Below are 27309 nucleotides of genomic sequence, written 5' to 3' on the forward strand. Positions count from 1 at the left end.
GCTGGGTTCTGATGTGGGACCGCTGGGGCCTGGAGTTGCAAGCGGCAAGGCTGTGGACCCTCAGCATGTTCCCACCACCAGGCCAGTGTCAGAACATCGTGCAAGCAGTGGCTGCTCTGTGGGGCAGATGCACTGCCCAGATGCGACCTTCACACCCAGCACCCCCAACCATCACAGCAGGTCCAGGCATCACTGTCTCTCACTGAGCTTATTTCCCAGGCCTAGCCCCACCTGCAGGGACTGCCATCCCCACCTTTGTGGGGATGAAGGTGCTCAATCTGGCTCAGAGGAGCCCCTGCGTGGGCAGCAGTCGGAGGAGGACCTGGAGAATGCCTCAGGAGGGCTGGCCGGCTGGTATCCCACTGCAGTCCTAGGGACTGCTGAGCGGGCTACTTACTGAAATGGGGCAATGGAGTCTGCAGGGAGGCTGAAAGTAGAGCTCTTGGTTTTCTTGTTGTAGAAGAACTTCATGTTGTAGCTTTTGCTGAATCCCATAGTCCACGGCTCTGACAGGAGGAAGGGGGAAGCAGCCCAGAAAGGACACAAGGCACCCGTGAGGGACAGTACCAGCCAGCACAGGGACATAGCTTCCTCCAATCCTACTCCCACCTCCCCCCAAAGCAGGCAGGCGACAGTCCATGAGGAAGCAGCCTTCATCACCAGCCCAAAGGAGCTCCGAGGATGACTAAGAAAATGACTTCTCAACAACCCCACCCCAGTCCTGACAATGTGCCCTCAGGGTGACATTGCTAGGACTTGGGCAGAGGATGCAGGACTGTGTTAGCAAGAAAGCACTGAAGACAAGGGGGTGCAAATGGACAGAACCTCAGCCTGACTTTCTGGATCTGCTGCTGTCTACAGAGAAGCCCTTGTCCTGCTGTAGCAGCACCACGTGTGTATATCCAGGCTGAGCTCCTCTCTCCCACCCTCGACCCAACTTCCACACGCCTCTGAGAAAGCCGGCCCGGCTGCCGCCCACCTTTATAGAGAGCCCTTAGCTCTGGCTCAGGCAGGGTCTGGGCCGTCCCTCTGGCTGGGAGCGGGAGGGGGCAGGGCAGGGAGCAGTCACTCAGCACCCACCATTCACTGTCCTGACGATGTAGAGGCCTGTGGGCACAAAGTGCCGGTCGTCACGCCCTGTGTAGCTGAGCTTCGGGATGCCACTGGAGCCCTTGATGATCTTCATTTCTAACCTGATTTCCCCGAGTAAGGGTGCAAACAGGTTGCGCACATGTGCGTGTCAGAGAGAAAAAGCCCAAACGTTAGTTTTGGCTAATATCAAAATCATAACAATCACAGTATTTTATCCTGCTTTGACATAAGAAGAAACTGAGGCACAGAGACGAGTTAGTGGCAGTGCTGGGTTTAGAACTCAGGTTCTGAACTTCCTCCCAAGCCATGGAAGCATGGGGGTAACAGATGGCCCTGTTGTGTCACTGCTGTTTGGGAAGTTTCAGGGTGACACTAATAAGGGTGAGATCTGAAACCAGGTGCCACGGCAACACTGCAGCCTCTAACCAGTTAACACCTCCACATAAGCACACCCAGGACAAGACGCAGATCTGGGAGCACCCGAGCACCTTGCACACTGCTAAGAATACGAGGGAGCGTTTATGCCCCCTCTACCCCTCCAGGCTCAATCTCTCTCAGCACTGGGAGCTGGGATTTATGGTGTTTCAAGCAGCTTGCTGCTCTGCCCCTCACAGGGACAACCGTAACTATTACAGCATCAATGAGCCCGTATTTCTGCATGACACACACCCGCCCTGCTCCCCTCCTGACAGGGTGCTGAATCAGCTCTCAGCCGGGGGCTCTTGGCTGCAGCGGAGCCACACAGAGGCAAGTTGGGTGTGGGGTAGAGAGGCAGCCTCCAGGGCCACCTCACCACCCCACCCCAAACCCATCTCCACAAAGACATAGGAAACGAATCCTGGACACAGCCATGCCCCCCACCCCTGCTCCCCTCCAAACCTGACTACGCTGGTTGAGTCACTCACCTGACAAAAATCTTCTCCATCTCCTCCAGCCTGTATACCTCTTTCACCCTGCAGGGAGAGGGATGGAGAGAGGATAGGCAAAGGCTTCCTGGGGGGTGTACTCCTCCAGGAGGCAGCTGGTAGGCAGCCTCTGCACCTGTCCTCAAGTCCTCTCTGCAGCCACCCAGCCCACCAAGATCGAGGGTCCTACACAGACAAGCCCTAGGTTTCAGAGCTGCCAGGCACCATTCCAGGCCTGCGCCAGGGCAACTGGAGCGTGCAACTCTGGTTACTCAGAGACAAGAAGGAGAAAGAGGAAGAAAAGTCTTGGCAGACAAAGATGTCTCTGCCAGCATTCCCACCCCCATCTTCACCATCACCAGAGGCCAGAAAACAAAGGACAAGCCGGGTCTGAGTACATGGATTTTCGGCCTTTGTATAGCAGAGTTACTTCTAAATAGTCCTAACAGTCCTGTTACCCCTAGTGGTTAGTGGGTAGGTGCCCCTACCCAGGATGAGGGCTTCTGCCTGGCGCCCAGCCCTCCACCTCTGGGGGGCCCTGAATGTGCCTTTGGAACTGCTACTCGGCAAGGTTCCCAGAGACCCAGCAAGAGACCGCAAGCCATGGAGACCAGGTCCCTGGGAGCTGCCTTTCAGGACCTAGCAGACAGGACATTTTAAAGTACAGAAATTCCTTTTAGACTTTCACATGACATCTATAAAGTATATTCATAATACTGGATTTAATTTTAACTAAGCAAATTTACATTAAAAATAATAAAAATGATTTTGATGAAGTATAAACAGACACTTAAGCCACATGAAGCCCCAAGGAGCAAGGCTAAGCAGTGGCCTTTTGGTAATAACCTCAGCCCTCGGCCCACTGTGGAAAAGTCTGCTCTCCATCTGTCTTCTCCCTGACTCTGTTCTCTTCCTCCCTTCCCTCCTAGGGGCCTAGAACTTTCACATTACCTAACATGACAATAAGCCTTGGCCTCTCCTCAAGCACCGAGGGTCCCACTCCCTCAAACCATCCTTCCTTTCATGTTCAAAATTTCCTTGCCCTCAGCACCTTTTTCATACCTGAAAAAAAACGGAAGGCCAGGTGATATGCTAATGAGACTCAAGTGTGAATGGTGACTCCTGAGGTGTGTTAGCACTCTCAGAAGTATGTCAGGACTGAATCTCCACCTGTGGAGTTGCCCCCATGTGCCTGGCAGGATAGGGAGATACTCTGGGCAGTTGTTACCCCCGAGGGCCCCCAAATTGCTTGTCAAGGGCAGCCTTATCTCTAACACCAACTTTGCCTGTTCTCGCCACTCAATGCTCCCACCCCTCACTGGACAGGATCGGGAGTCGGCCAGAAAGCAGCAACAGGGAGGGGAGTTGGGAGGCGAGCGACCATATGCTCACCTGATGGGATTCATGTCAGGCCGACTAGGCTTGGAAACGGCTTTCACAAATTTCTCAGCGAGCTTAATTCTACAATCCAAACAGAGTTTCTCAGAGGCAAGCAAGGGTGGCTCCACCAGCACCCGTCCCCAGGGTGTTTTCACAGCACAAATGGGAGAACCTCATGAATCTGCACCAAAACTGCTCCAAGACCACCCATGCCCTTCAGGAAGGCCACCCTGCCCTTCTCCACAATGTCTTTGTTCATGCCCTTCCCTCTCTGCACTCTGGCTTCTAGTTACACTATGTTGTTGGTTTTCCTGAAGTACGCCTTTAGCTGTGCTCAGTCACCTCCACTACAACTGCAAGCATCATCTGTACTGTGCCTGCCCAGTCACCCCAAACCACAGACACCACAGTGTACCCACTCAAACACAGGACATTTCTTTAGAGGAGTCCTTTCTCTTCCCACAAGGTCACTCTTACTCATCCTTAACACAAATATCAATCTGAGCAGCTGTGGCAAAACAGAGTGTGTTGGTATCTATGACAACCAAGGCTTAAGCCCCAGCAGACTCTGAAGTGCCAATACCAATTTCTCACCCTGCCCTTGGGAATGGCCAGTGGGTGGGAGAGGGAAACTCTCAGGATGACCACAAGCAGAGAAGGCCTGGGTGAGGGGCCCAGCCTGGGAGGATGCCACCCACAGAGCAGCCCTGGCCTACCCCACCCTCCCTACCCTGGGGCCCAGGGTCAGACCGCTGGTTAAAGTGCTGCTCCCGAACATCGCTGCCATTGAGCACGAGGACATCGAGGATGTGGATGGCACTGATCTTCCGCTGGGCCTTCCCCTAGAAGGACAAGTACACTACACTGTCCACTCTGCTAGGCAACAGCCTGTGGCCCACACTGCCCACCATGGCATGCTGGCCTCCATTCCACCTACGGCTGGGGGAAGGGTGGGGCTCTAAACACAGGATATTTCTCTTGCCTCCCTCCTAGCTGATTCTCCACACCAGACTGACCTGAGCTTCTGAGCAGGGGAGTATCTGTGGCTTTGGATGATGAGCCCCTTGAACCTCAAACCCATCAGGACTGCTGCCACCGTGCTCCAGCAGGCCCAGCTGCCCACCCCTTTGCCAACCGTTCCCACTGTCTATTCTGAATGTTAGCCATTTAGCTATAATACTCAAAGCTCCTGAGAAATAAGAAATCTCTTCTTTCCCAAGGGATCCCTGGTCAAAAATTCAATCAGCTGCTAAAAAAATACCCATCAGGCCCACCAGGGCCCTCAATGCACAGAGATGATCGAGATCTCCTCCAACACACACAGACACTGTGCTCCTTCCGACCTGAATCTACTGTGGCTTACAGCAACTGCTCGAGGAGAAGGAATAATTACAAAACCCTTCCTCAGCCCTGAGCCCTGTCAACACACACACAGTGTAACCAAGTTAACTCAGGGCAAAGGGCCAGGCTCAGCGGTAGCCCAGTCCCCTTGCTGCAGGGCCAACGCCTAAGCAGAACCATCTCTGACCTCCCCTTTCAGCTCATGCACAATTTCCACAGAGAGCAGAGTGTCCCGGGGCAGCTCTGTCTTCAGGTCCAGCTTGACCCAGCGGTCTGACTGGCGACCATCCCACGTGTAGATCTGAGACTTCTGTAGGCAGAGAGAAAAGACTGGGTTAGGAGATTGAGGGGTAAGAGGCTCAGTTCTCAAAAGAGCTTTTAGTTGGCAGCTAGAAGCTGATGGGGTTGGGAAATGTCCAAAGAAAATGTCTACACAAGATTAAGTTTATTATACTTCAGTGATCATGACAGCAGTGTTCTCCACTGCCTCCGCAGGAGGAAAGTAGTGATCTGGCTCAGTCCTGTTACAGGAAGAAAACAGGCCCATTCAAAAGACCTAAGTCCATGATCAGTGGCCCTGAATAAAATCCAGGTTGGTGTGTGTCTGGGGTGGGTTTGGTGAAGGGTCCAGGGAGCAGAAAAGAGAAAAAAAGAAAAGGAGAAAAAGACAAAGCATGAGAGGACATAAAAGTAGTTAATTAAGGAAAAAGAGATCAAATTATACAGAAAGACAAGTCAGAGTTGAAAGGAAAAGCAATGACTTTACCCAATTAAGATAGAGAACTTGCCAAGGCTTTCCCTCACCTCATTTTACACTCCAGGGGGCCCAGGGTAAGGACAGAGGGTGTCTTTGCAAGATGGGATGGCAATAGGGTGGTGGTGCTGCTGCAGAGAAATGGCTGCATGGGCTCAAGCCAGATTAGCCTGCTGACCATGCTGCTAGCCTGGGAAGCTCCATATCATAAGAAAAGCAGCAGTGTTCCCTTTAGCAATGCACAGAGTTAAAGAAACAAAAATCATGAATAAGTGAAAGAACGAATGAATGACACTTGGCAAACTCAGAGGAAGAAAGGAAATGAAGTTTCAAGAAATACCTTCACTAGGATCAAAGCCCCAGCTCTTTGGTGCCAAGAGAACATGCACTGGAGTGGCAGGCAGCTGTCCAGATTCCCAGAGGGCAATTCTGCCATCCCAAACTGGGTAGGAAGCCAGCTGCAGACTCACCCCCAGGCCAATGAGGAACTTCTGCTCGCTGCCAGACACCATGCAGCGGTAGTCAAGCACAGGACGGATCTTCTCCAGGGTTTTAGAGGTGAGTAGCGTGGGCTTGTAGCTGAAGATATCGATCTCAGTGCCCTGCAGCACAAGTCAGAGAAAACACTGCTGGGTTGGGGCAAGGGACAGTCACACAGTATGGGTGCCTATAGGAGTCTGGGGGCAGGCCGGGAGAGGCAAGGGACAGGAAGCACTTGATCTCTGAAATATGCTTCTCTGCACTCCCTTCTCCACCTAACCATGCACTAAGTGAGATCTATTTCCCTCTGCTTGGAGTGCCCCTGTAACAACTATTAGGAAGGATGGGAGAGGAAAGAACACTGAGTTCCCACGTACAGATTGATTTATCGGAGCTGTAAGAAAATGTCACAAGAATGTAAAAGCTGCCCTTTCAATAAAATTGAAGGCAAGGATTCTTGAGCAGTTGGTTTGAGAGTGGTTAAGTGATCTCTCTATCCCATTCAGAAAAACGTACACATGCTATTCTTTTGAGACTATCTCGAACCTCAGTCTCCAGTGCCTGACTCCACAAAACCAGCATAATGGCCCATGATCTATGCCAGATTTAAATGAAGCCCAGGGAAAAGCTGGAAGTTGTGTGGTAGAAAAACACAGCAGAAACAGGACAAGGAACCAAGGATTAGGCCACCCTGGCAGATACCTCAGCCCTCTGCCCAGCTCCCCTGTCTACAATCTTCCCACGTTCCATGTCTCCTCTGCAGGCAAATCCCACAGGACCCTGGACCTGCCAGGGCATGACCACCAGCACTAGGGTGGTAGGAACGCTGAGCATAAGCACATCTCTGGACAAGAATCTTCAACTGGCCTGATGTGCTCCTTGGAGAACTCAACACGCTGTACCACTGGTTCCCAACTGCAGCAGCCTCAGAGCATGGGAGAGGACCTGCACAAGCCCTCTGGAGGACATGCATCTGGGGACCACAAGGATACTGTCTACACCTAGAGACAGGCCTCCAACTTCTTATTTTCACGACAGACACCAGACTTACCTGGATTAGCTCAAAGAACTTAGATTTGGGGTCTGAGGAAGAAGGAGCAACTCGAGCCTGGTCTGGGATCTGAAACAAGACAGCAAGGGGTTTTGATTTTTCAAATGCCCTTTTGACCAACACTAGGAGTGAGGGTACGCAGGTGAGGGGACAGGTTCGGACTAGGGAAGAGGAAATGGCACATGACAAAGGAGACTGGAATGAGGGGGATGGAGGTGAATAATTCAGTAACTGTTCCCTTTCAGGCCCTGTGGTCGCACATCCCAAAGACTACTGAGAATGGGAAGCAGCTAAATGAAGCCTGTCCACCCACCATCCCTGTCCTTTCTGACCCAGCTGTAGGGCCAAACTGGCAGTGAAAGAGCCAAAGAGGTAACAAGGAGCAATACTGTACAGCAGCAGCAGTTTTCAGGTGGGGGGTGACCTAAGGCCACAGGGGTGGGAGTCAATCCTATTCTTCTCTACGGTTTCCCTGCCCTGGAGTGACAACGGGCTGAACAAGATGCTCACCCCCCAGAGTCGGAGGCACTCTTTCCGGATTTCTGCCTGCCGAGGCTCACTCAGGGTCCTGGGAAAATGAAGCCAGTAAGTGATTAAAACCTCCAAGAGGCACAGGAGTGTGCCCCCATGCCCCCCTGAGAACCCCTAAGAGAGGAGACCTGATGAATAAACATGTGAGTGCACACACAGAGGCCATGCTGCTATTGGCCCCGGGTGCTTACAACACTCTCATGGCGCTCATCTTGGAGATGGGAGCTCAGGTGTACACGAATTGGGATTATCTCCCCTTCCCGCCACAATAGGAAGGGAAGAGAGTACCCTCCTGACCACCTGGATGCCAGGGTCCCCACACGCGCTCCTCTTCCAATCACTCATCAGCACGTTCTGGCTCCCCCTCTGCTAACACAGGCCACATTAAGCCCATCCCGACGGATGTTACTATGCCCCACAAAGCTGAATTAGCTTATGGTCACCCTACCAGAGGCTTTCCCCGACTAGTCTGGCCTTTCCCCTTTCAACCACTCTTTACTCTGGGTTCCGTAAACATCACGTATTCTACTTGTGCTCTGCCAATCTACGCCCTCCCATGCACTGCTCACAACTTGTCCTGTATCCCTTTCCCCAGTTACTCTTATCTGCCCAAAGACAATGTTTAGTATGTGAGGACAAGTTTCATGCCATATACTTCTCTGGTGTCCTTCAGAGATCACAGCAGAGTACAAGATAAAAGAGTAGGTGTTTTTAAATGTTTGTTAAGATGAAAAAAAGAGCCATTTTGAGGGAGGAGCAAAGTAAATCTTCCCTTGAATAAGTGAATTCTGAAAAGTGGACAACACTCACGTGTCTTGAACAAAGGCATGGATTTTGGCCAGAGCTTTGATCTGCAGACTACAGTGGCTAGGAGGGAAAAAAAAAATTATTTTATCCCAAGATTACCAAAAAAGACAGCCAAAGGACATCAAGTCAGAAAAGTTTAACCAGAGCAGTAGCCATCTATATTTGGGGGAGGGATTGGAGAGTTGAGAGAGAACTACCTTCCCCACCCCTACTCCCAAGGTGCAGTTATATGGGGCTTAGTAAAGGGTAGAGCAGGAGAACTGAGTAAAACCCTCCAGACATGCAGATCCCAAGTCCTACTAAAAGGAAAGTCTGATCCCACACTTAAATAATTTGAAAGTAGTGGTGAACTGATTATTTATAAAGCAACAACGAAGCCCATACCCAGTTCAACTAATTGACTACATTGACTCAATTCATCTACACTATCAGCCACCCTTTCTACTTTAGTATCCAATACTCTTTTACACACAATGTCTGGCACTTAAAAAAAATTATGAGACATGTTATGAAGCCAGAAAGTGTGACCCATTGACAAGAGGGAAAAGAGTCCAATAGAACAAGACCCAGAGATGGCCCAAATGTTGGAATCCTCAGATAGGGCTGTTAAAATAACTGTGATAAACATGTTAAAAGATTTAGTGGAAAAGTTGGACAACATGAACAAAAAGATAGAGAATTTCAGCAAAGATATAGAAACTATATTTTTAAAAGGTAAATAAAAATTTTAGAAATGAAAAGAATTATATTATAGATGGATCATTATTTTGATGGGGTGAAAATACTGAACATGGTAGAGGAAAGAATCAGTGAACTGGAGGACAGACAGGTGAACAGAACTCAAACTGAAACATAAAGAGAACAAAGTGGAAAAAAAATCACAGATCAATTTTATTTCTATTTGGGACAATAAAACACTGCTTAACATAAATACAAATGGAGTCCCAGAAGCAGAGGAAAGAATAAAACAAAAAATATCGACAAGATAATGACCAAGAAATTTCCCAAATTGATGAATGAAATCAATCCACAGATCCAAGGTCAGTGAACCACAAGCAGAATAAATACAAAGAAAACCACATATAAATGTATCAAGGTCAACCTGCTACAAATAAAGAGAAAATCTTGAAAGCAGCCAGAGGAAGAAAGACACATGACATATAGGAAAACAATAAGAATAATGGTTGACTTCTGATCAGAAACAAAAGAGGCAGAGAACCATGGAATAGTATCTTTAAAGTATTAAAAGAAAAAAAATGTCAATCTCAAATTTCACATCCAGTGAAAATATCCTTCAAAAATGAAAGGAAGTAGGGCCAGGCACGGTGGCTCACGCTTGTAATCCTAGCACTCTGGGAGGCCGAGGTGGGGAGATTGTTTGAGCTCAGAAGTTCGAGACCAAGCCTGAGTAAGAGCAAGACCCCGTCTCCACTAAAAAAATAGAAAGAAATTAATTGGCCAACTAAAAATATATAGAAAAAATTAGCTGGTCGTGGTGGTACATGCCTGTAGTCCCAGCTACTCGGGAGGCTGAGGCAGAAGGATCGCTTGAGCCCAGGAGTTTGCGGTTGCTGTGAGCTAGACTGACACCACGGCACTCTAGCCCAGGCAACAGAGTGAGACTCTGTCTCAAAAAAAAAAAAAAAAAAAAAAAGGAAAGGAAAATAAATACATTACATTTTTAAATAGACAAATGCTGAAGGAATTGGTCTCCAAAAGACTCATACTACAAAAATAGGCTAAAAGAAATTCTTTAGTCTGAAGGGAAATGATTCCAAATAGAAATCTGGTTTTATAGCAAGGAATGAAGAACACCAGAAAGGGTAAGTATGTCAGTAAATAACTAAAGGACTTAAAAAAAAAAAATAGAGATATAGATGTGTGTGTATAGTCTTTAAATCTCCTTAAAAGACTATAAACTGCTAAAAGTCAAAATACAACAATATAAAGTTGGGTTAATAAAGCAGTAGAATATTTTTGGAAGGTAGACTATGATAATTTAAAGATTCATATTGTAATCTCCAGAGCAACAACTAAAACATAACACAAAAGACATTTTAAAAAAAACCCAAGGAGATAAAAGGAATGTTAAAAAATACTGAATTAGCCCCACCCCAAAAAAAAGACAGAAGAAAGGAACAGAGAGGAACAAAGAACAGACAGAATAAAGAGAAATCAAACAACCAAGATAGGGGATTTAAACCTCAACATTAATAATTACACTCAATGTAAATGTACTAACTACTCTAATTAAAAGGGCTTAGATTTTTATCCTGACTGGACACAAAAAGGTAAGCTTTAACCACATGTGTCTACAAGAAACACACTTAATCATAAAGACAAAGACGGACAGAAAAAGACCATGCAAACACTCAACTAAGGAAAGCTGATGTGGCTATATTAAAATCAGACAAAGCAGACTTTAAGACAAAGAGTATTACTAGAGATAAATAAGATTATTTCATAATGATAAAAGGCCCATCAAGAAGATAAAACAATCTTAAATGTGTACATGCCTAATAACAAAGATCCCAAATAGATGAAATAAAAACTGATAAAACTAAAGAAGAAACAGACAAACCAATAATCATAGTTTAATAGCCCTCATAGCAATTGATAAAATAAGTAGTCAAAATATCAGTTAAGATATAGATGATTTGAAAAACACTATGAACCAACTTGATCAAATTAATATTTATTTATAGATCACTATACCAAACACCGACAGTTGGAATATTCACCAAGATAGAGCATATAATGGGCCATAAAATAAACCTCAATGAATTTCAAAGCTTCAAAATTATAGAGTACATCCTGTGTAAATGAAGGGGTTAAATCTAATAAATATCTTGAAAATTCCAAATTATCTAGATAGTAAATACCACACACATATATAATCCATGAATCAAAGAACAAATCACAAGCAAAAGTTTAAAAATATTTAAACCATATGATAATGAAAAGACACTTAACAAAATACAGGAGATTCAGCTATCGTAGTCCTTAAAGGGTAATTTGTAGCATTAAAAAAATTATATATATATATGAGTGAAAGGAAGAAAGGTCTAAAATCAAAGCAGCTAAAAGAAAGAAGAGTAAGTTAAGCCCAAAGTAATTAGAATGAAGGAAATAAAAATAAGTGTGGAAACTCATAAAAAGAAAACACAATAACATCAACCAGGTAAGAAGTTAGTTCTTTAAAAGATTAATAAAAGTGCTAACTCCTAACAAAACTGGTTAAGAAGGCCGGGCACTGTGGCTCACGCCTGTAATCCTAGCTCTTGGGAGGCCGAGGCGGGCGGATTGCTCAAGGTCAGGAGTTCAAAACCAGCCTGAGCAAGAGCGAGACCCCGTCTCTACTATAAATAGAAAGAAATTAATTGGCCAACTGATATATATTTAAAAAATTAGCCGGGCATGGTGGCGCATGCCTGTAGTCCCAGCTACTCGGGAGGCTGAGGCAGAAGGATCACTCAAGCCCAGGAGTTTGAGGTTGCTGTGAGCTAGGCTGACGCCACGGCACTCACTCTAGCCTGGACAACAAAGTGAGACTCTGTCTCAAAAAAAAAAAAAAAAAAAAAACTGGTTAAGAATAAAAGAGAGAAAACATAACACCAGTATAAAGAATGAAAGAATGAAGAGTATTAGAGCTCCTACAGGCATGGAAAGATAAGGTGACATTATTAATAACTTCATGCCAATAAATTCAACACCTTAGATGAAATGGACAACTAACTGAAAAACACAAATTCAATGAAAACATACACACACACAAAACTCCCCAGAAAATCTAAAGGGCCCTATATCTGTAAAAGATTACATTTTTAAAACTTCCCATAAAGCAAACTCCAGGCTCAAACAGCTCCACTGATGTATATTCTATTAAAGATTTAAAAAATAAAAACTACCAATCTTACACAAATTATTTCAGAAAATTAAAGAAGAAGAAACACTTCCCAAGCCATTTTATGAGACCAGCATAACACTGATACTAAAACCAGACAAGGACTTCAAAAGAATACACAACTAGAGACTAATATTTCTCATGAATATAGACACAAAAATCCTTAATAAAATGTTGGTAAATCAAACGTAGGAATATATAAAAGCGAATATATCATGACCAACTAGAGTTTATCCCCAAAATGCAAGATTTGTTTACTATTGGAAAATCAAGCAATGTAATTCATTGCATACAATTATTGGAATAAAGAAGAAAAATCATTATAATTTCTATAGATACAGAAAAAGTATTTGACAAAATTAAACACCCATTCATAATAAAAAAAATTCTCAGCAAACTAGGTATAGAAAAAAAATTTGTCAAGCTGATAAAGGACATCTACAAAAAGCATTCAGCTAACATCATACTTCTTTTTTAAACTGAAACAGGGTCTCACTTGGTCGCCCAGGCTGGAGGGCAGTGGTGTGATCATAGCTTACTGTAGCCTTGAACTCCTGGGCACAAACAATCCTCCTGCCTCAGCCTCTCGAGTAGCTGGGACTACAGATGTGTGCTACCACACCCAGCTATATATATATTTTTTTTAGAGATGGGGTCTTGCTATGTTGCTCAGGCTGGTCTCAAACTCCTGGCCTCAAGTGATCCGCCTGCCTCAGCCTCCCAAAGTGCTGTGATTACAAGCATGAGCCATTGTACCCAGCCAAAAATTACATAGCTAACATCATAATGTTTAAACACTTTCTACTTAAAATGAGGAACAAGGCAAGAGTGTCTGCTCTCATCACTTTAATTCAACATACTAGAGAAACTAGTCAGTGCAATAAGATGAGAAAAAGAAATAAAAGGCATACCAGTTGAAAAGAAAACAATAAGACTGTCTTTATCTGCAAAAGACATGATTTTGTATGCAAAAAATCTTAAGGAACCTACAAAAATCTACTAAGTAAATTAAGCATTCTCACAAGATACAGTCAATATACAAAAATCACTCTTATTTCCATATTGCAGCAATTTAAAAATACCATTTATAATAGCACCACACCCATAAAATTCTTAGGGATAAATTTAACAAAAAAACATGTAGAACCTCTATACTGAAAACATTGCTGAGAGACAATAAAGACAATATAAATAAATGGACAGCTATTGCTTGCTCATGGATGGGAAGATTCAACATTGTTAAGCTGTCCATTCCCCCAAAATTAGCAAATAAATTCAATGTAATCACTATCAAAACTTCAGCAGGCTTTCTATAGAAATTGACAAGCTGATTGTAAAATCTGGGATTTTGCATGTGGAAACACAAAACCTAGACTAGCTAAAACAATATTGAAAAAGAAGAACAAAGCTGAGGAACATACACTACCCTCACTTCAAACTTCTTTTGTTAAGGCACAGTCATCTAGACAGTATGGTACTGGCAAAAGGACAAGCAGATTAACAGAACAGAACAGAGAGCCCTGAATTAGACTCACACATGTTTAAAGATTTTTAGAGAAAACAAAAATCACTAACCTACAGAGAAAAATTGATAAATTGAATTTCCTCAAAATTTAAAATTTAAAGGTATTTAAATTGGAAAGAAGTAAAATTATCTCACTTCATAGTTGGCATGAACTTTTATGTAGAAAACCCTAAAGGTTCCACAAAAACCTGTTATAACAAATGAATTCATTTACTAGTTAATAAATGCTACTTACAGGATACACCATCAACAGATAAAAATCAGTCACACTTCTATACACTAACAGTGAATATTCCCAAGAGGAAATTAAGAAAACAATTCTATTACAACATCAAAAAGAACAAAATACTTAGGAATACATAAACACAAAGATGTGAAAGACTTGTACACTGAAAACTACAAAACAATTTTGAAAGAAATTAAAAATGACATAAATAAATAAAAAGATCTCATGTTCATGGGCTGGAAGACTTATTATTGTTAAGATGACCATAATCCCCAAAGTAACCCACAGATTCAATGCAATCCCTTTCAAAATCCCAATGATAGTTTTTGTATAAATAGAAAAACCCAATCCTAAAATTCAGATGGAATCTCAAGGGACCCCAAATAGCCAAAAACAATCTTGAAAATGATAAGCAAAAAGTTGGAGGACTCTCGCTTCCTGATTTAAAAATTAATACAAAGCTACAGTAATCAAAAACCACGTGATTCTGGCATAAAGAGACATGAACCATGGAACAGAAGAGAGCGCCCAGAAATAAGGTCTTACACATATGGCCAAATAATTTTTCACAAGGGTGCCAAGGCCATTCAATGGGGAAAGAGCAGTTTTTTCAACAAATGGTGTTGGGAAAACTGGACATCCTCATGCTAAAGAACAAAGTTGGCCGGGCGTGGTGGCTCACGCCTGTAATCCTAGCACTCTGGGAGGCTGAGGCGGGCGGATTGCTCGAGGTCGGGAGTTCGAAACCAGCCTGAGCGAGACCCCGTCGCTACTAAAAATAGAAAGGAATTAATTGACCAACTAAAAGTATATATACAAAAAAATTAGCCGGGCATAGTGGTGCGTGCCTGTAGTCCCAGCTACTTGGGAGGCTGAGGCAGGAGGATCGCTTGAGCCCAGGAGTTTGAGGTTGCTGTGAGCTAGGCTGACGCCATGGCACTCACTCTAGCCTGGGCAACAAAAGTGAGACTCTGTCTCAAAAAAAAAAAAAAAAAAAAAAAAAAAAGAACAAAGTCCCTTACCTAACACTATATACAAAAATTAACTCAAAATGGATCAAACAATGTAACAGCTAAAATCATAAAACTTTTATTTTATTTTATTTATTTATTTTTTTTTTTAGCCTCAGTTTCTACATCTGTATAAAACTTTTAGATGAAAACATAGGGGAAAGCTTTATGACATTAGCAATGACTTCCTGGACACCAAAAGCATAGGTAATAAAAAAATTAGGTAAATTGCATTAAAATTTAAAACTGTGCATCAAAGGACAGAGTCAACAGAGTGAAAAACAACCTACAGAATATGAAATAATATTCTCAAATAAAAAATCTGATACGGGGTTAATATCCAGAATATATAAAGTATTCTTATAATTCACCAACCAAAAAACCCAATTAAAAAATGGACAAAAATAGAAAAAACAAGTATTGGTAAGGATATGAAAACTGGAACCCTTGCACAATGCTGATGTAAAATGGTGCAGCCACAGTGGAAAACAGTATGGTGCTTGCTTCCTCTAAAAAATAAGCACCATATGCTCTAGCATTTGCACTTCTAGATATATCTCAAAAGAACTGAAAACAGGACTCAAACAGACACTTGCACACCAATGTTCATAACACTATTATTCATAATAGCTAAAAGGTAGAAACAACTCAAACAAATGAATAGATAAACAAAATATAGTACATATGTACAATGGAATAATATTCAGCCTTAAAAGGGAATGAAATTCTAACACATGAACTTTGGAAATATAACACTAAGTAAAGTAAGCCAAATATAAAAGGATAATTACTATATGATTCTATTATATGTGATACCTAGAATAGACAAATTCATAGACACAGAAAGTATAATAGAGGTTACCAGGGGCTGAGGGAAGGGGGAGATGGGGAGTTATTATTTAATGGGCATAGAGTTTCTATTTGAAAAACATGAAAAAGTTCTCTACAGTGTATAGTGATGATGGTTATACAACAATGTGAATATACTTAATGCCACTGAATGGTACATTTTAAAATGGCTAATATGGTAAATTTTATGTTATGTATATTTAACCAATATAAGCAAATAATAAGAACTCAAAAAAATTTGTAAACATTTTATTATCAGAAGACACCATTCATAAAATGAATAGACAAGTCACAGACTGGGGAAAAATATTCACAATACACATTTGACACAGGACTTTTATCTAGAATATACAAATAATTCCCATAACTTAATAGAAAGACAAATCAATTTTTAAATAGTCAAAAGACTTAGAAACCTCATAAAAGAGGACACACAAGTAGCGAATGAGTACATAAAAAAGGGTTTAACATCATTAGTCATCACAGAAATACAAATTAAAACCACAATTATATAACACTATACCCCAACAGAATGGCTAACATGAAAAAAACTGACAATATCAAATGCTGGCAAAAATGTAGAGCAACAAGAACTTCATACTTCATTAGAGGGAATATAAAACAGTACAACCACTTTAGAACACTATATGGCATTTTAAAATAGTTAAACATACATCTACCCAATGATCCAGAATTTCCCACTCTGAGGTATTTTTATCCAAGAGAAATAAAAACATTTGTCCACCAAAAGTAAGTATGTATTTATTTAGAGACAGGGTCTCACTTTGTCTGCCAGGCTGGACAATAGTGCAGTGGTGTAATCAGACCTCACTACAGCCTTAACTCCTAGGCTCAAGTGATCCTCCCACCTCAGCCTCCCACGTAGCTAGGACTACAGGCATGCCTGGCTAATTTTTTCTATTTTGTGAAGAGATGGGGTCTCGCTATATTGCCCAGGCTGGTCTTGAAGTTCTGGCCTTGAGTCCCAACTCTGCCTCCCAAAATGCTGGGATTATAGATGTGAGCCACCATGCCCAACTTGCCAAATGTTTTTTGTTGTTGTTGTTGAGACAGAGCCTTGCTCTGTTACCCGGGCTAGAGTGTTGTGGCGTCAGCCTAGCTCACAGCAACCTCAAACTCCTGGGCTCAAGCAATCCCCCTGCTGCAACCTCCCAAGTAGCCAAGACTACAGGCATGTGCCACCACGCCTGGCTAATTTTTTCTATTTTTAGCAGAGACGGGGTCTCGCTCTTGCTCAGGCTAGTCTCAAACTCCTGACCTCAAGCAATCCTCCAACCTCGGCCTCCCAGAGTGCTAGGATTACAGGCGTGGGCCACTGTGCCCAGCCTCCACCAATAGTTTTGTACAAGAATGTTTGTAGCAACTTTATTTATAATAGTCCCAAACTGGAAATATCTGAAGTGGCCATCAACACTATATATGGATATATATATTATATCCATATAATGGAATACTACTCAGCAAAAAAAAAAATCCAAACTAACACAAAATGAATGAATCTCAAAAACATTATGGTGAAGAAAAGGGCCAGACACAAAAGTGCACACTATATGATTCCATTTATACAAAGATCTAGAACAGGCAAAACTATTTAATAACCTATGATGACAAAAATCAGAAGAGGGGTTACTATGGGGTTGACTAAGCAGGGGGACAAAGAAGCTTACTGAGGTGATGGAAATGATTTTTTTATCTCAATAGGGATGTAGACTACAATGGATATATGCACTTGTCAAAACCGATTAACATATATAAGATGTGCATTTCACTTATGAAATTATACCTCAATTTAAAAAAAAAAAAAGTGTTCTGGCCGGGCGTGGTGGCTCACGCCTGTAATCCTAGCTCTCTGGGAGGCTGAGGCAGGCGGATTGCTCGAGGTCAGGAGTTCGAAACCAGCCTGAGCAAGAGCGGGACCCTGTCTCTACTATAAATAGAAGGAAATGAATTGGCCAACTAATATATATAGAAAAAATTAGCCGGGCATGGTGGCGCATGCCTGTAGTCCCAGCCACTTGGGAGGCTGAGGCAGAAGGATTGCCTGAGCCCAGGAGTTTGAGGTTGCTGTGAGCTAGGCTGACGCCACGGCACTCTAGCCTGGGCAACAAAAGTGAGACTCTGTCTCAAAAAAAAAAAAAAAGTGTTCTGACATAGCTACGAAAGAAAGAAAGAGAGAGAGAGAGGGAGGGAGGGAGGGAGAGAGAGAAAGAAAAGTCATTGGTTACAGGGTGCCTTAATAGTCTATGCTATTGGAAACACTGAAAAGAAGTCCAGTTTCACCATGTATCCATGCACACCTGTAGCAGATGGCAGTATGGTGCAGCAAAAAGAAGTGTTATATAGCCCAAAAGTGTTACAAAGCTCTAGCTAGACAGGGCCCTGGGCCTGTTTCCTCATCTGTAACATGCTGAAGTTTAGTGTATGCTCTACCTTGGTACCTAGCAATACTATCAAGATGAGAGAGCTAATATGGTAATACAGCAGAAAGTTAAAATACCAGGTGATGCTGGAAAAATAAGAGCAGGATAAAGACTTCCTCCCCTTCTATGATGCTCCAGGGCCATGTATACCTTCAAACTTTTCTGGGAGACTTGAGGTTGGACTCTTAGGTATGGCCTTTCCAACACCTGTTTGGCCCCTAAAGAGCACTTTCAATTGATTCATTGCTACTATACAACCCTCCAACCTAACTCGAAACTCTTTACTAAGGCCTACCCACAGAGAGAACTGAGCCAAATGTCACAACTTTAAATTATTACCACTAAATAGAGAGTGGAGAAAACAACGAAGGTAAAGAAAACAACATTCAGATCACCATCTGGAGAAGTCATGAACTGGCAAAGTTTGGCACTTCCAAAGCATGTTGCACACCACTTGCCTTCTATCCATCTCCTGCCTCCCAACAGGGAACTTCACAAGGCAACCACCATGATGGCCTTTTACACACAACAATAATTAAAGGGAAATCACTCCTGCCTCCAGGAACATAGGCTGCTCTCTGTCAGGTTTCACTAACATACTCAGGCTCCTATGGGCAGGCCTACACCAGCCAGGCACCCATCTACCACCCTTGGGACAGGGCACGGCAGCAAGATGGGGATCCCCAAAATAACCAAAGTCCCAGGGAGCCCTGGAACCAGCAGACCAAACCCAGTTACCAATCTGTCAGGGTTGACAAAGTGATACCAAGGGCCATTTAGTCCTTCATTCTCTGGTCTTCCTTAATACTCTAGTGGTGACAGCAAAAAACACCCAGTTGGCTTACCTCTCATTGGACCGTGTCATGTAGTCATTAAATTCCTGGTCTCCCTTGATCACCTCCAAGGGGACCACCAGGTTGACATCAGAATCGGTGTTCCGCAGCTGGTTGAGTTTAATATTCACTGAGAAGAGGTAATCCCGAACATCATCGATGCCCACCTTCAGGCCCTTGCACACCACATATCTGGCAGGAGATACCCGGTCACTCCACTGAGCAAGGGCTTTCTCCCCACACATCCCCACACATCCCTTTCCCCACTCCTCTGTGGAGTCCCAAAGCTAAACAGCTTCCCTGTTCAACCTTAAGTCTTAAGTCTATGCACGAAGAACACAATCATAGACTCTTTGTGTGGCAAAAGTTCAACTCAAATCCTTCCCTTTTATGTTAGGCTGTATTTCCACTCTCTGTGGTGGTGGATCCCAACTGCCCTGTGCCAGACAGGCTGAATCACCACCTGGGGAATCTGTTAAATCACAGACCTAAAGAATCAGACTCTCTAAGGACAGAGCCCAGAAGTCTGTGTTTTTAACAAGCCACCTGGCAATTCTCTTGGTTGTATTTTCTCTCACCTGGTGTGTGGGCACTATGTCCCACCTGGGATGCCAGCCGTGCCTCTGGATGGTGGTCTCCTTGCCCCTTCCCAGCCCATGTCCCTCCAAGTGTCACTATTATTGGTCACCTTCTCCTGGGCCAAGCTAGGAATACCCCACATAAGTGTGGAAAATAAAATTTGTGGAGAAGGCAGAGGCTGACCTGACACAACACAGAACCAATAAGATGCAAGAATGCTGACTCCTACTGGCTCTAATCACATCTTTAAAGTCTATGTTTTTAATGTAGCTTGAGAGGTCATGCCAGAGACATGCACTGAGATTTGATGTTCTGACATTTAGCCAACTAATCTGGCTGAAATAGAGACAAAGGCCTCACCTCTCTGAGTTGGCAGGACGGCTGGTAATGGGCTTGAAGAGACATACTCGTTCAAAGCAGCAGTATAGTAGGTAGATAAGCCCCACACTGAACGGTGTGAACAGGTCAAAGGTTTTACAGATGAAGTGGCCTCCTGGATTAAAGAGAAAACACCAAAAGCAATCAATGGGTCTGTTCCTGGAGATGGGTAAGGTAGTCCTGGGGAGTAAATATGACAAAATCAAGGAATCAGCACCTGGGTCCATTTAAGTCAGACACAATTTGAAAGGGAGAATTGGCTTTAGACTCTGATTCTATAGCCCTTTCTTCCCTAAAGTCCTCATTTAGCCACCTGTCACCTGATATAAGCAGATTTTAACTTTCCAGCCAACCCTGGGACATGCTTGTCCAATAGGGCCTAGAGTGGGTCCCAGGGCGAGGGGATGGCTGAGCAAGTGTCACCTGTCCGGACGATGGACAGCGCCATGAGGAACTGACATAGCAGGAGCTGCTTGCTGAGGATCTCCTGCAGGTTCTCCTGCCCCTCCACCGAGAAACCCTGAAACAAGAACACAAGGATTAGGGCAGGAAAGAGAAATGATAAGGACTGAGAAGAACATCCCTATCTAATCTTCATCAAGAGTTCTTCAAGGCCAGGCGTGGTGGCTCACGCCTGTAATCCTAGCACTCTGGGAGGCTGAGGCTGGTGGATTGCTCAAGGTCAGGAGTTCGAAACCAGCCTGAGCAAGAGTGAGACCCCGTCTCTACTATAAATACAAAGAAATTAATTGGCCAACTAATATACAGAGAAAAAATTAGCGGGGCATGGTGGTGCATGCCTGTAGTCCCAGCTACTCTGGAGGCTGAGGCAGAAGGATTGCTTGAGCCTAGAAGTTTGAGGTTGCTGTAAGCTAGGCTGACGCCATGGCACTCACTCTAGCCTGGGCAACAAAGTGAGACTCTGTCTCAAAAAAAAAAAAGAGTTCTTCAAGTGTCTTCATTGCTCTCTACCATCTGACTGATAAAGACAGAGTTCAGTGTTTAAGTTACTTCGGCAAGGTTACATGGTGCATTACAGACAGAGTGATCACTAGAATCCAGCCTTAACTATGGGACCAGAGCTGCTTTCCAGCTCTATCCCTCTTAGAGGATAGATTCAAGTCGGCTTTTCCAAGGAGATGGTCCGGAAAATTTTTAAATCCCTGTGGAAATCCAGGAAATAGTAAGGCAGAACAGAGGCAAAATATTGGCTAGTCACGGATCAACCACGAGATAGGAAACAGAGTGCGCTAGTGCGTCCTAAAAAGACCAGGAAGTAAGTGTATTGGGAACACTCTGCTTGTGCTCACTAACCCACTGTGCTGACTACTGACTAGGCCCCAGTCTGATGACAGAAGAAAAGTTAACTCTGATAGTGACAGTAATATCTCTCTCTGTTGACCAATATTCCCTTTCTTGTCCTAAGACTATGGAGCCTCTTCCCTCAAAGAATATGTGCTGCTATTTCCAGAGTATGATCTCCCTCCTTGTGAGATCCCAGCAGGGAGCAGAGAGCCAAGCTTACATAAAAGTAAAGAAGGAGAAGGCTGAATGGGAATAGTTTCAGTTTTGCAAAATGAACAAGTTCTGAAAATCGATTCTGCAAATAGTGAATGTACTTAACATTATTGGAAAGTATACCCTAAAAATGATTAAGATGATAAATTGTATGTTACTTTTTTTTTAAATTAAAATTTTTTTAAAAAGGAGGCTGGCCTCTGTTAAACTGGTGCCAGCCAGGCCAGGTCTCCCTAACTCAGTCCTATAAAAGTAACAGCTAAAGGACTCAGGATCAAAAATGTTTAGCAATGTCTTCCAGACTTATAGATGCTTCTCAAAATGCATGCCTGATTATAAAGTCAATTAAAAAAAAAAAAAAGCGCAGGTCACCCCTCTACACTGCTGGAGTAGAAAGACAATCAATCTTTCAGTCTGCACCTCTGGCTGCCACACTGCAATGGCTGCCTCAGGAGCACTATCGCACTATCAGACCCCCACATCTGCCCAGCCAGAGCAGCGCTTCCCTCACAGCCAGCACCAAGCCTGCCTGTCTGTCGTGCCTGCTGTGCAGTGCTTTGGTGAGCCAGGGCATCTTCAGATGCCATGCTGACATCCTGCCTGCCTCCTTCACTTTGCACACAGCTAATTCTTGAGAGGGCACCTACTCAGAGCCCCAGAGGCTTTTCTCAACTCTAGCTATCTGACCCTGAGGCAGCTGTCTGTCCTTCCTCTAGGGTAAGTGGTGTCTCACTCCAGAAAGGACTACCTGTAGTATCAGATGACTGCATGAAAACTTCTGCTGCACACAGCTGCAACAGGCTCCCCTCTCTGTCTCAAGCAACCACCCAAAGACAAGGCCCCTTGAATATGCACTTTAGCCCAGCAACTGAGTCTCCCATGGATTCTCCTTTGTCTTTGGCCATATATGGCCATATGTCAGACTATGAGAGGCTTAGGAGTGGCCACATATACAGCCTCCACCAGGAGCAAAACCAAGATGACAAATGACTGGAAATGTTCTTCCCATTCGGTTTTGCCCAGCTGATTGTACTCGTGGTCCTTGCCTCACCATGTCTCACAGCAAACCAAGGCCCTTTGACAAAGCGAGCTAGCAAGTTCCACCTTGCTCCAAGCAAAGGTATCCACAACATCACAGTACAAAATTATCATAGAAAGTATGTATAAAAATAATAAAAATGCACATTCCATACTATCTGAATAGTGGACTACTATCTTCAGGAGACAGTTAAAGGACCAAACAAAACAAAAACAATCCTCAAACCTCTAAAATAACAAATCCCTAATCCATCACTCTATGGAGAAAAGGTCACCTACCCCATCAGCCATCAGAAAGTGGACACCCTTGCGATCTGTGTTATCCAGGACAAAATTCCGAAAAGCAGAGATGTTCTCCGGGCGGGTGATATCTCCATCTCCATCAATCCCACCCTCACCTGGCAGGACACAAAATTCACAGTGAGCTCATGTGCCCTACATATGCCAGAGCTGTGACATAAGCTCTCTGGGACAGTAAACAGGCATCAGGTTGCGTCTGGAGCCCTGAGGCCCATCCTGCAAGGCTGCCTTACAGTGATGCACCAGGAGGAAGAATAGTGCCCTGCTATCATAAACCAGAGTTCAAAAGGAGTTGGCCAGCCAAGAGTCATCAACTGAAACAGCCTTTCTCTTCAAGACTCAAGTTGTGTTTAAAGCATGTATAAGAACCAATATCAAATTTTAAATAAAGACTGTTATGAAAGCACTTAGGATTTGCTGCCAAATCACAGCAATCAAGCTAGATAGAGAGACTGCTGTGGGGCTGCTGAGCTGTCTGATACCCAGCCCATTCCACATGTGGCACACAAGGCTAGAGATGTGTGTGGGGTTTATATGTGTTAATAACCCTGCCAGCTCTCAGCCAGAGATCAGGCAGTTTTATTATCTTCTGCCACCACAAGAGAAGAGTACTTCTGAAAGAAGGAATTAATATGGCTTTGATGAGAGTTGGCTGAGCAAAGTGTCTGACCTGTATTCTGCAGGCCTGGGGTAAAAAGGGACAGTCCAGAGGGAACCAAGACCCTCATGACATGGACTATGAATCACAGGCAAAGAGACCTAGGAAAGAAAACACAGCCTGTGGATAACAGCTGCTTCCAACCTGAAGTCCCCACAGAGGGGATGTCCCTCATACCTCCTAGTACCCCCTCCTAATATCCCTACCATAGTAGGGTTCAAACAGTTCACTGGAGGCAGAGTAGAAGTCCTCTAGCTTGAAGTCATTAGGACCCTTCAGCGTCATTCCAAAGCCCTTTGCGTGCCACTTCTTCCTCCACAGCACATACTCTGAGAAGCCTCCTGGGCCTGCACAGACGTCAGCAAAGTACAGCAGCTCAGCTTCCCGGTCCTTCACCAGCAGCTTCTGCAAAGCCAAGCAGAGGACAAGGGAGGGAGGAAAGATGGCTCAATAGCAAACAGGAAGGAGAACACAGGGAGAGTAAAATAAGCCTTTGGCGAGTATAATCCAGAGGCCCTATCAGGGCCACAACATCCCAGAAAGTGTATCTTCTGTGAGTATCGCCCAACCCACCCTTAAAATACCCAGAATACCTATCGCACAATGAGGCCTAGCTTTGACTCCTAATAAAAACATCTTTGTGAGTATCTGAATATGTATTTTTTTAGTGCTCAGAGTCTTTTCCTCACCCTATTCTCTCTTTCCAGAGTCCCAATGAGCAGAATAGATGCTACATGCCCCATATTACAGATAGGGAAAAAGAGGCACCAAGACACGAAGTCACAAAGTAACCTGTTCACAACCAGTCTGCAAGAAAGTTAAATCAACATCCAGTCAGCCTGACCTCAAAACTCAGGTCTTCCTGTGCAGCCAAAGTCTGGGGGGCTCTAATGTTACCTCCTCCCATCCATAAGGACCTGCTTTTCCAGACCATGGGCTCTGCCTTCCTCCCTTCCTCCTTGGCTCTCCTCCCCCCCCTTTTTTTCCCAATTAACTTTTTATTTTAGAATAATTTTGGATTTACAGAAAAGTTGCCAAGATAGTACAGAGTTCCTTTACTCCTCACCCAGTTTCCAGTTTTGTTAATACCTTACATAACCATGGTATATTTGTCAAAACTAAGAAACCAACATTGGCACATCACGATTAACTAAATTCCAGTCTTCACTTAGGTTTCAAGAGCATCCTTTTCTGTTCCAGAATCTAATCTAAGATACCACATTCATTTGGTCTCCCCACTTTTTTGCACTCCCATCCTCCTTCTCCTGCCTTTGCCCAGTGCCAGCCAGGGAGGCTGGGGCAGTGCACAGTTGGAAGCTGACCAGGCAGGGAGGGAAGGAAATACTGGTGTGCAGCCAACAGCAGCTTCCAGGCAACCCTCAGAGTGCCCACCCATCCTGGGACTGACTAAACAATACTCATTTGAATCTTGATGTGATTACATTCTTGGCCCCTCGAACAGCTTTATCTCTTAACCTCAAATGCTGAATCCAGAACTGGTCCATATACTAGAAATGCTCTTACCCACACCTAAGCCCGATACAGTGAATTCTGCTCTCTCTCCACCGCAGAGCATGGACTGTCTGCAGCAGTGACACCAAAAGGTTGAGTTCTACAAATAGGTGACTGCAGAGGACTATGGTTGGCCTGGAACTGTGACGAACATTTAGCAGTAAAGGGCTTGGGGACCTCAGCCTTCCCTCTCTACAGGTTTGGCATGGCCAAGTGCTTGTCTAGAGTTCTGCAATTGCTAGATAAAGATCAGAAAGCTTTAGGGGAAACAGTTATAAGAAAGAAATAGACATACTAATGTGCACAACCCAGTCACTTCTAGATGACAAGGGCCTTGTCTCTGATGATAGCTATCTGGCTTCATTAAAATAGTGATCAAGTCTCTAGAGAAAGTGACTTTAGCTAAAAATAAATTTCATCATCCTGTGACAAGCCCACCCAGGCATGCTGGGACATATCATTTCTTCCCTCCCTTCCCCACTATTCTATTCTAGCATCCTTTATTCCTGAGCCATCAATTACTCATATTTTGGGATTATATTCATTTGCATATAAAAGACCTAATGGCATGTACCAAGAACCTTATGTAGCACCTTCAAGTCAGCACAGTGGTGATGAGGCAGGGATCACGAGTTTGAGCCTGCACACACTGCAGAGGGAAAACACTGTTCCTTACCACTGGCCAAGGAGCCCCAGACTCCAGCCTCTCTGGGTGAACCATGGGTCCAAAGGAAGACTGGGGGAAGGATGGGGAATGATCAATGAGAGCATCTCGCCTCCAAAAAGACAGCATGGATATGATCTCATTCTGTGATTTTGAGATGTGTGGCCCTCACAGGCCATGGCCAGGAGGTCTCTTCACAGGAAAGGCAGCTAGAGTTCCCAGCTCTGCCACTTCCTGGCTGTGCAGTCAAGGGCAAACACACAATTTAGTCATTAAGCTCTAGCTTTCTTCAGCTGCAAGTTGGGACTAATATAGTATTTCTCAAGGCTGTTTAGAATTCAAGATCTACATTCAGTTTTTGTCTTCTGTAAGATTTCACAATGTTTTCTTACCTCAACAACATTCCTAGGCACACAAATCCCTGACATAATGTAATGGTTTATAATATGCTTCCATATACCCTAAGGATTTAATTTCCCTTCCCTTCCTTGTCTCTTCCAATTCTTGTTTACAATTTCCTTCTCCCCGCCCCCACCAGTCCCTTTTCTCTTTTTACAACCTGCAGCACCAGAGACCTATTTAAAAACTGCAGTCTACCCCCTCCCCCGACTGCCCCCATTACCACCTCCCAACCTCTCCACACTCCAAGCTTCAAGTTCTCCTGCTCTTCTTAGTTTATACTTCGCCTGATCCAAGAGCCAGTAGCAAACCTGGTTGTGTGCCTGGGTCTTCAGCCACTCCTTCCTCTGCTGGGGACTGCTCTAGTGTCTCTGTTCGCCTGAAAACCACACCAAGCCTGCTGGGCTTGGCTGTCACTTGGTCCTCAGGGGAAAACAGGGATGAAAAGAGAGAAGAAAACACTAGGGGCTCGAGAGAAATCATTTTTTATAGTGGAGTGTAGAGAAACATCTCTGAAAGGGCAATTCTCCATGGCCACTAACAATCAATTCAGGTCAAGAAGCTGCCTGAAGCATCACAAACACGGCTGCCTTTTCCTATGTAACTAACATCTCCACCCTCGACCTGAATGGTACAACCCCAGTGCCTACTTCATTTTCATGACAGCAAAAAGCAATAACCAGATACCAGCTGCTGGAGGCATTTACATTCAAAAGCCCAAAAAGACGCTGTGACTTCCCATCAGCTTGACAGAGCTCCTCTGCCAGGCAGGGGTTTAAAGGAAATCATTTGGAGCTCAGAAAATTAAATCAGCATTATATCAACCTAATTTTCTCAAGATGCTAATTCCAAAAGCCCTTTTGTGCTGCCTGCTGGTAGTGGGAAATGGGGAGGAAGACCTGGGAGAGAAAAATGGTAAAGGCTGGAGGGGTTTACATGCCAGCTTTGCCAGCATGGAGGAAGCAGTTAGGTAGGTGGAGCTGAAACATTAAAGAACTTGGAAAATCAGTTTCTTTAGGCAGTGGATAATCAGGGGGTCTAGTGGAATGAGGGTGAGTGAAGCAGAAACAGGTTTGGGGCTAGCTGGCTCCTGGCCCTGTCATTGTCACAGAAAACTAACTTACTAGGACTGGG

The 27309-nt window shown here is 44.2% G+C and overlaps 1 protein-coding gene across 1 annotated transcript in view; it reads right to left on the reverse strand.

Moving 5' to 3' along the window:
• The window catches only part of CMTR1 (cap methyltransferase 1), a 49508-nt gene that overhangs the window by 1871 nt on the left and 20328 nt on the right, over positions 1–27309 (reverse strand). The window contains exons 9-23 of the mRNA XM_012746867.2: positions 23807–24005; positions 22922–23040; positions 20510–20606; positions 20069–20201; positions 19142–19321; positions 8345–8401; positions 7514–7571; positions 7004–7072; positions 5943–6074; positions 4906–5028; positions 4128–4219; positions 3390–3458; positions 1998–2045; positions 1081–1193; positions 398–506 (exon numbers count right to left, since the gene is read on the reverse strand). Of these exons, the coding sequence (XP_012602321.1) occupies positions 398–506; positions 1081–1193; positions 1998–2045; positions 3390–3458; positions 4128–4219; positions 4906–5028; positions 5943–6074; positions 7004–7072; positions 7514–7571; positions 8345–8401; positions 19142–19321; positions 20069–20201; positions 20510–20606; positions 22922–23040; positions 23807–24005 (1598 nt within the window). The remainder of the gene's footprint in view (positions 1–397; positions 507–1080; positions 1194–1997; positions 2046–3389; positions 3459–4127; positions 4220–4905; positions 5029–5942; positions 6075–7003; positions 7073–7513; positions 7572–8344; positions 8402–19141; positions 19322–20068; positions 20202–20509; positions 20607–22921; positions 23041–23806; positions 24006–27309) is intronic.

This window comes from Microcebus murinus, chromosome 5, assembly GCF_040939455.1.
Source record: "Microcebus murinus isolate Inina chromosome 5, M.murinus_Inina_mat1.0, whole genome shotgun sequence".
NCBI lineage: Eukaryota > Metazoa > Chordata > Mammalia > Primates > Cheirogaleidae > Microcebus > Microcebus murinus.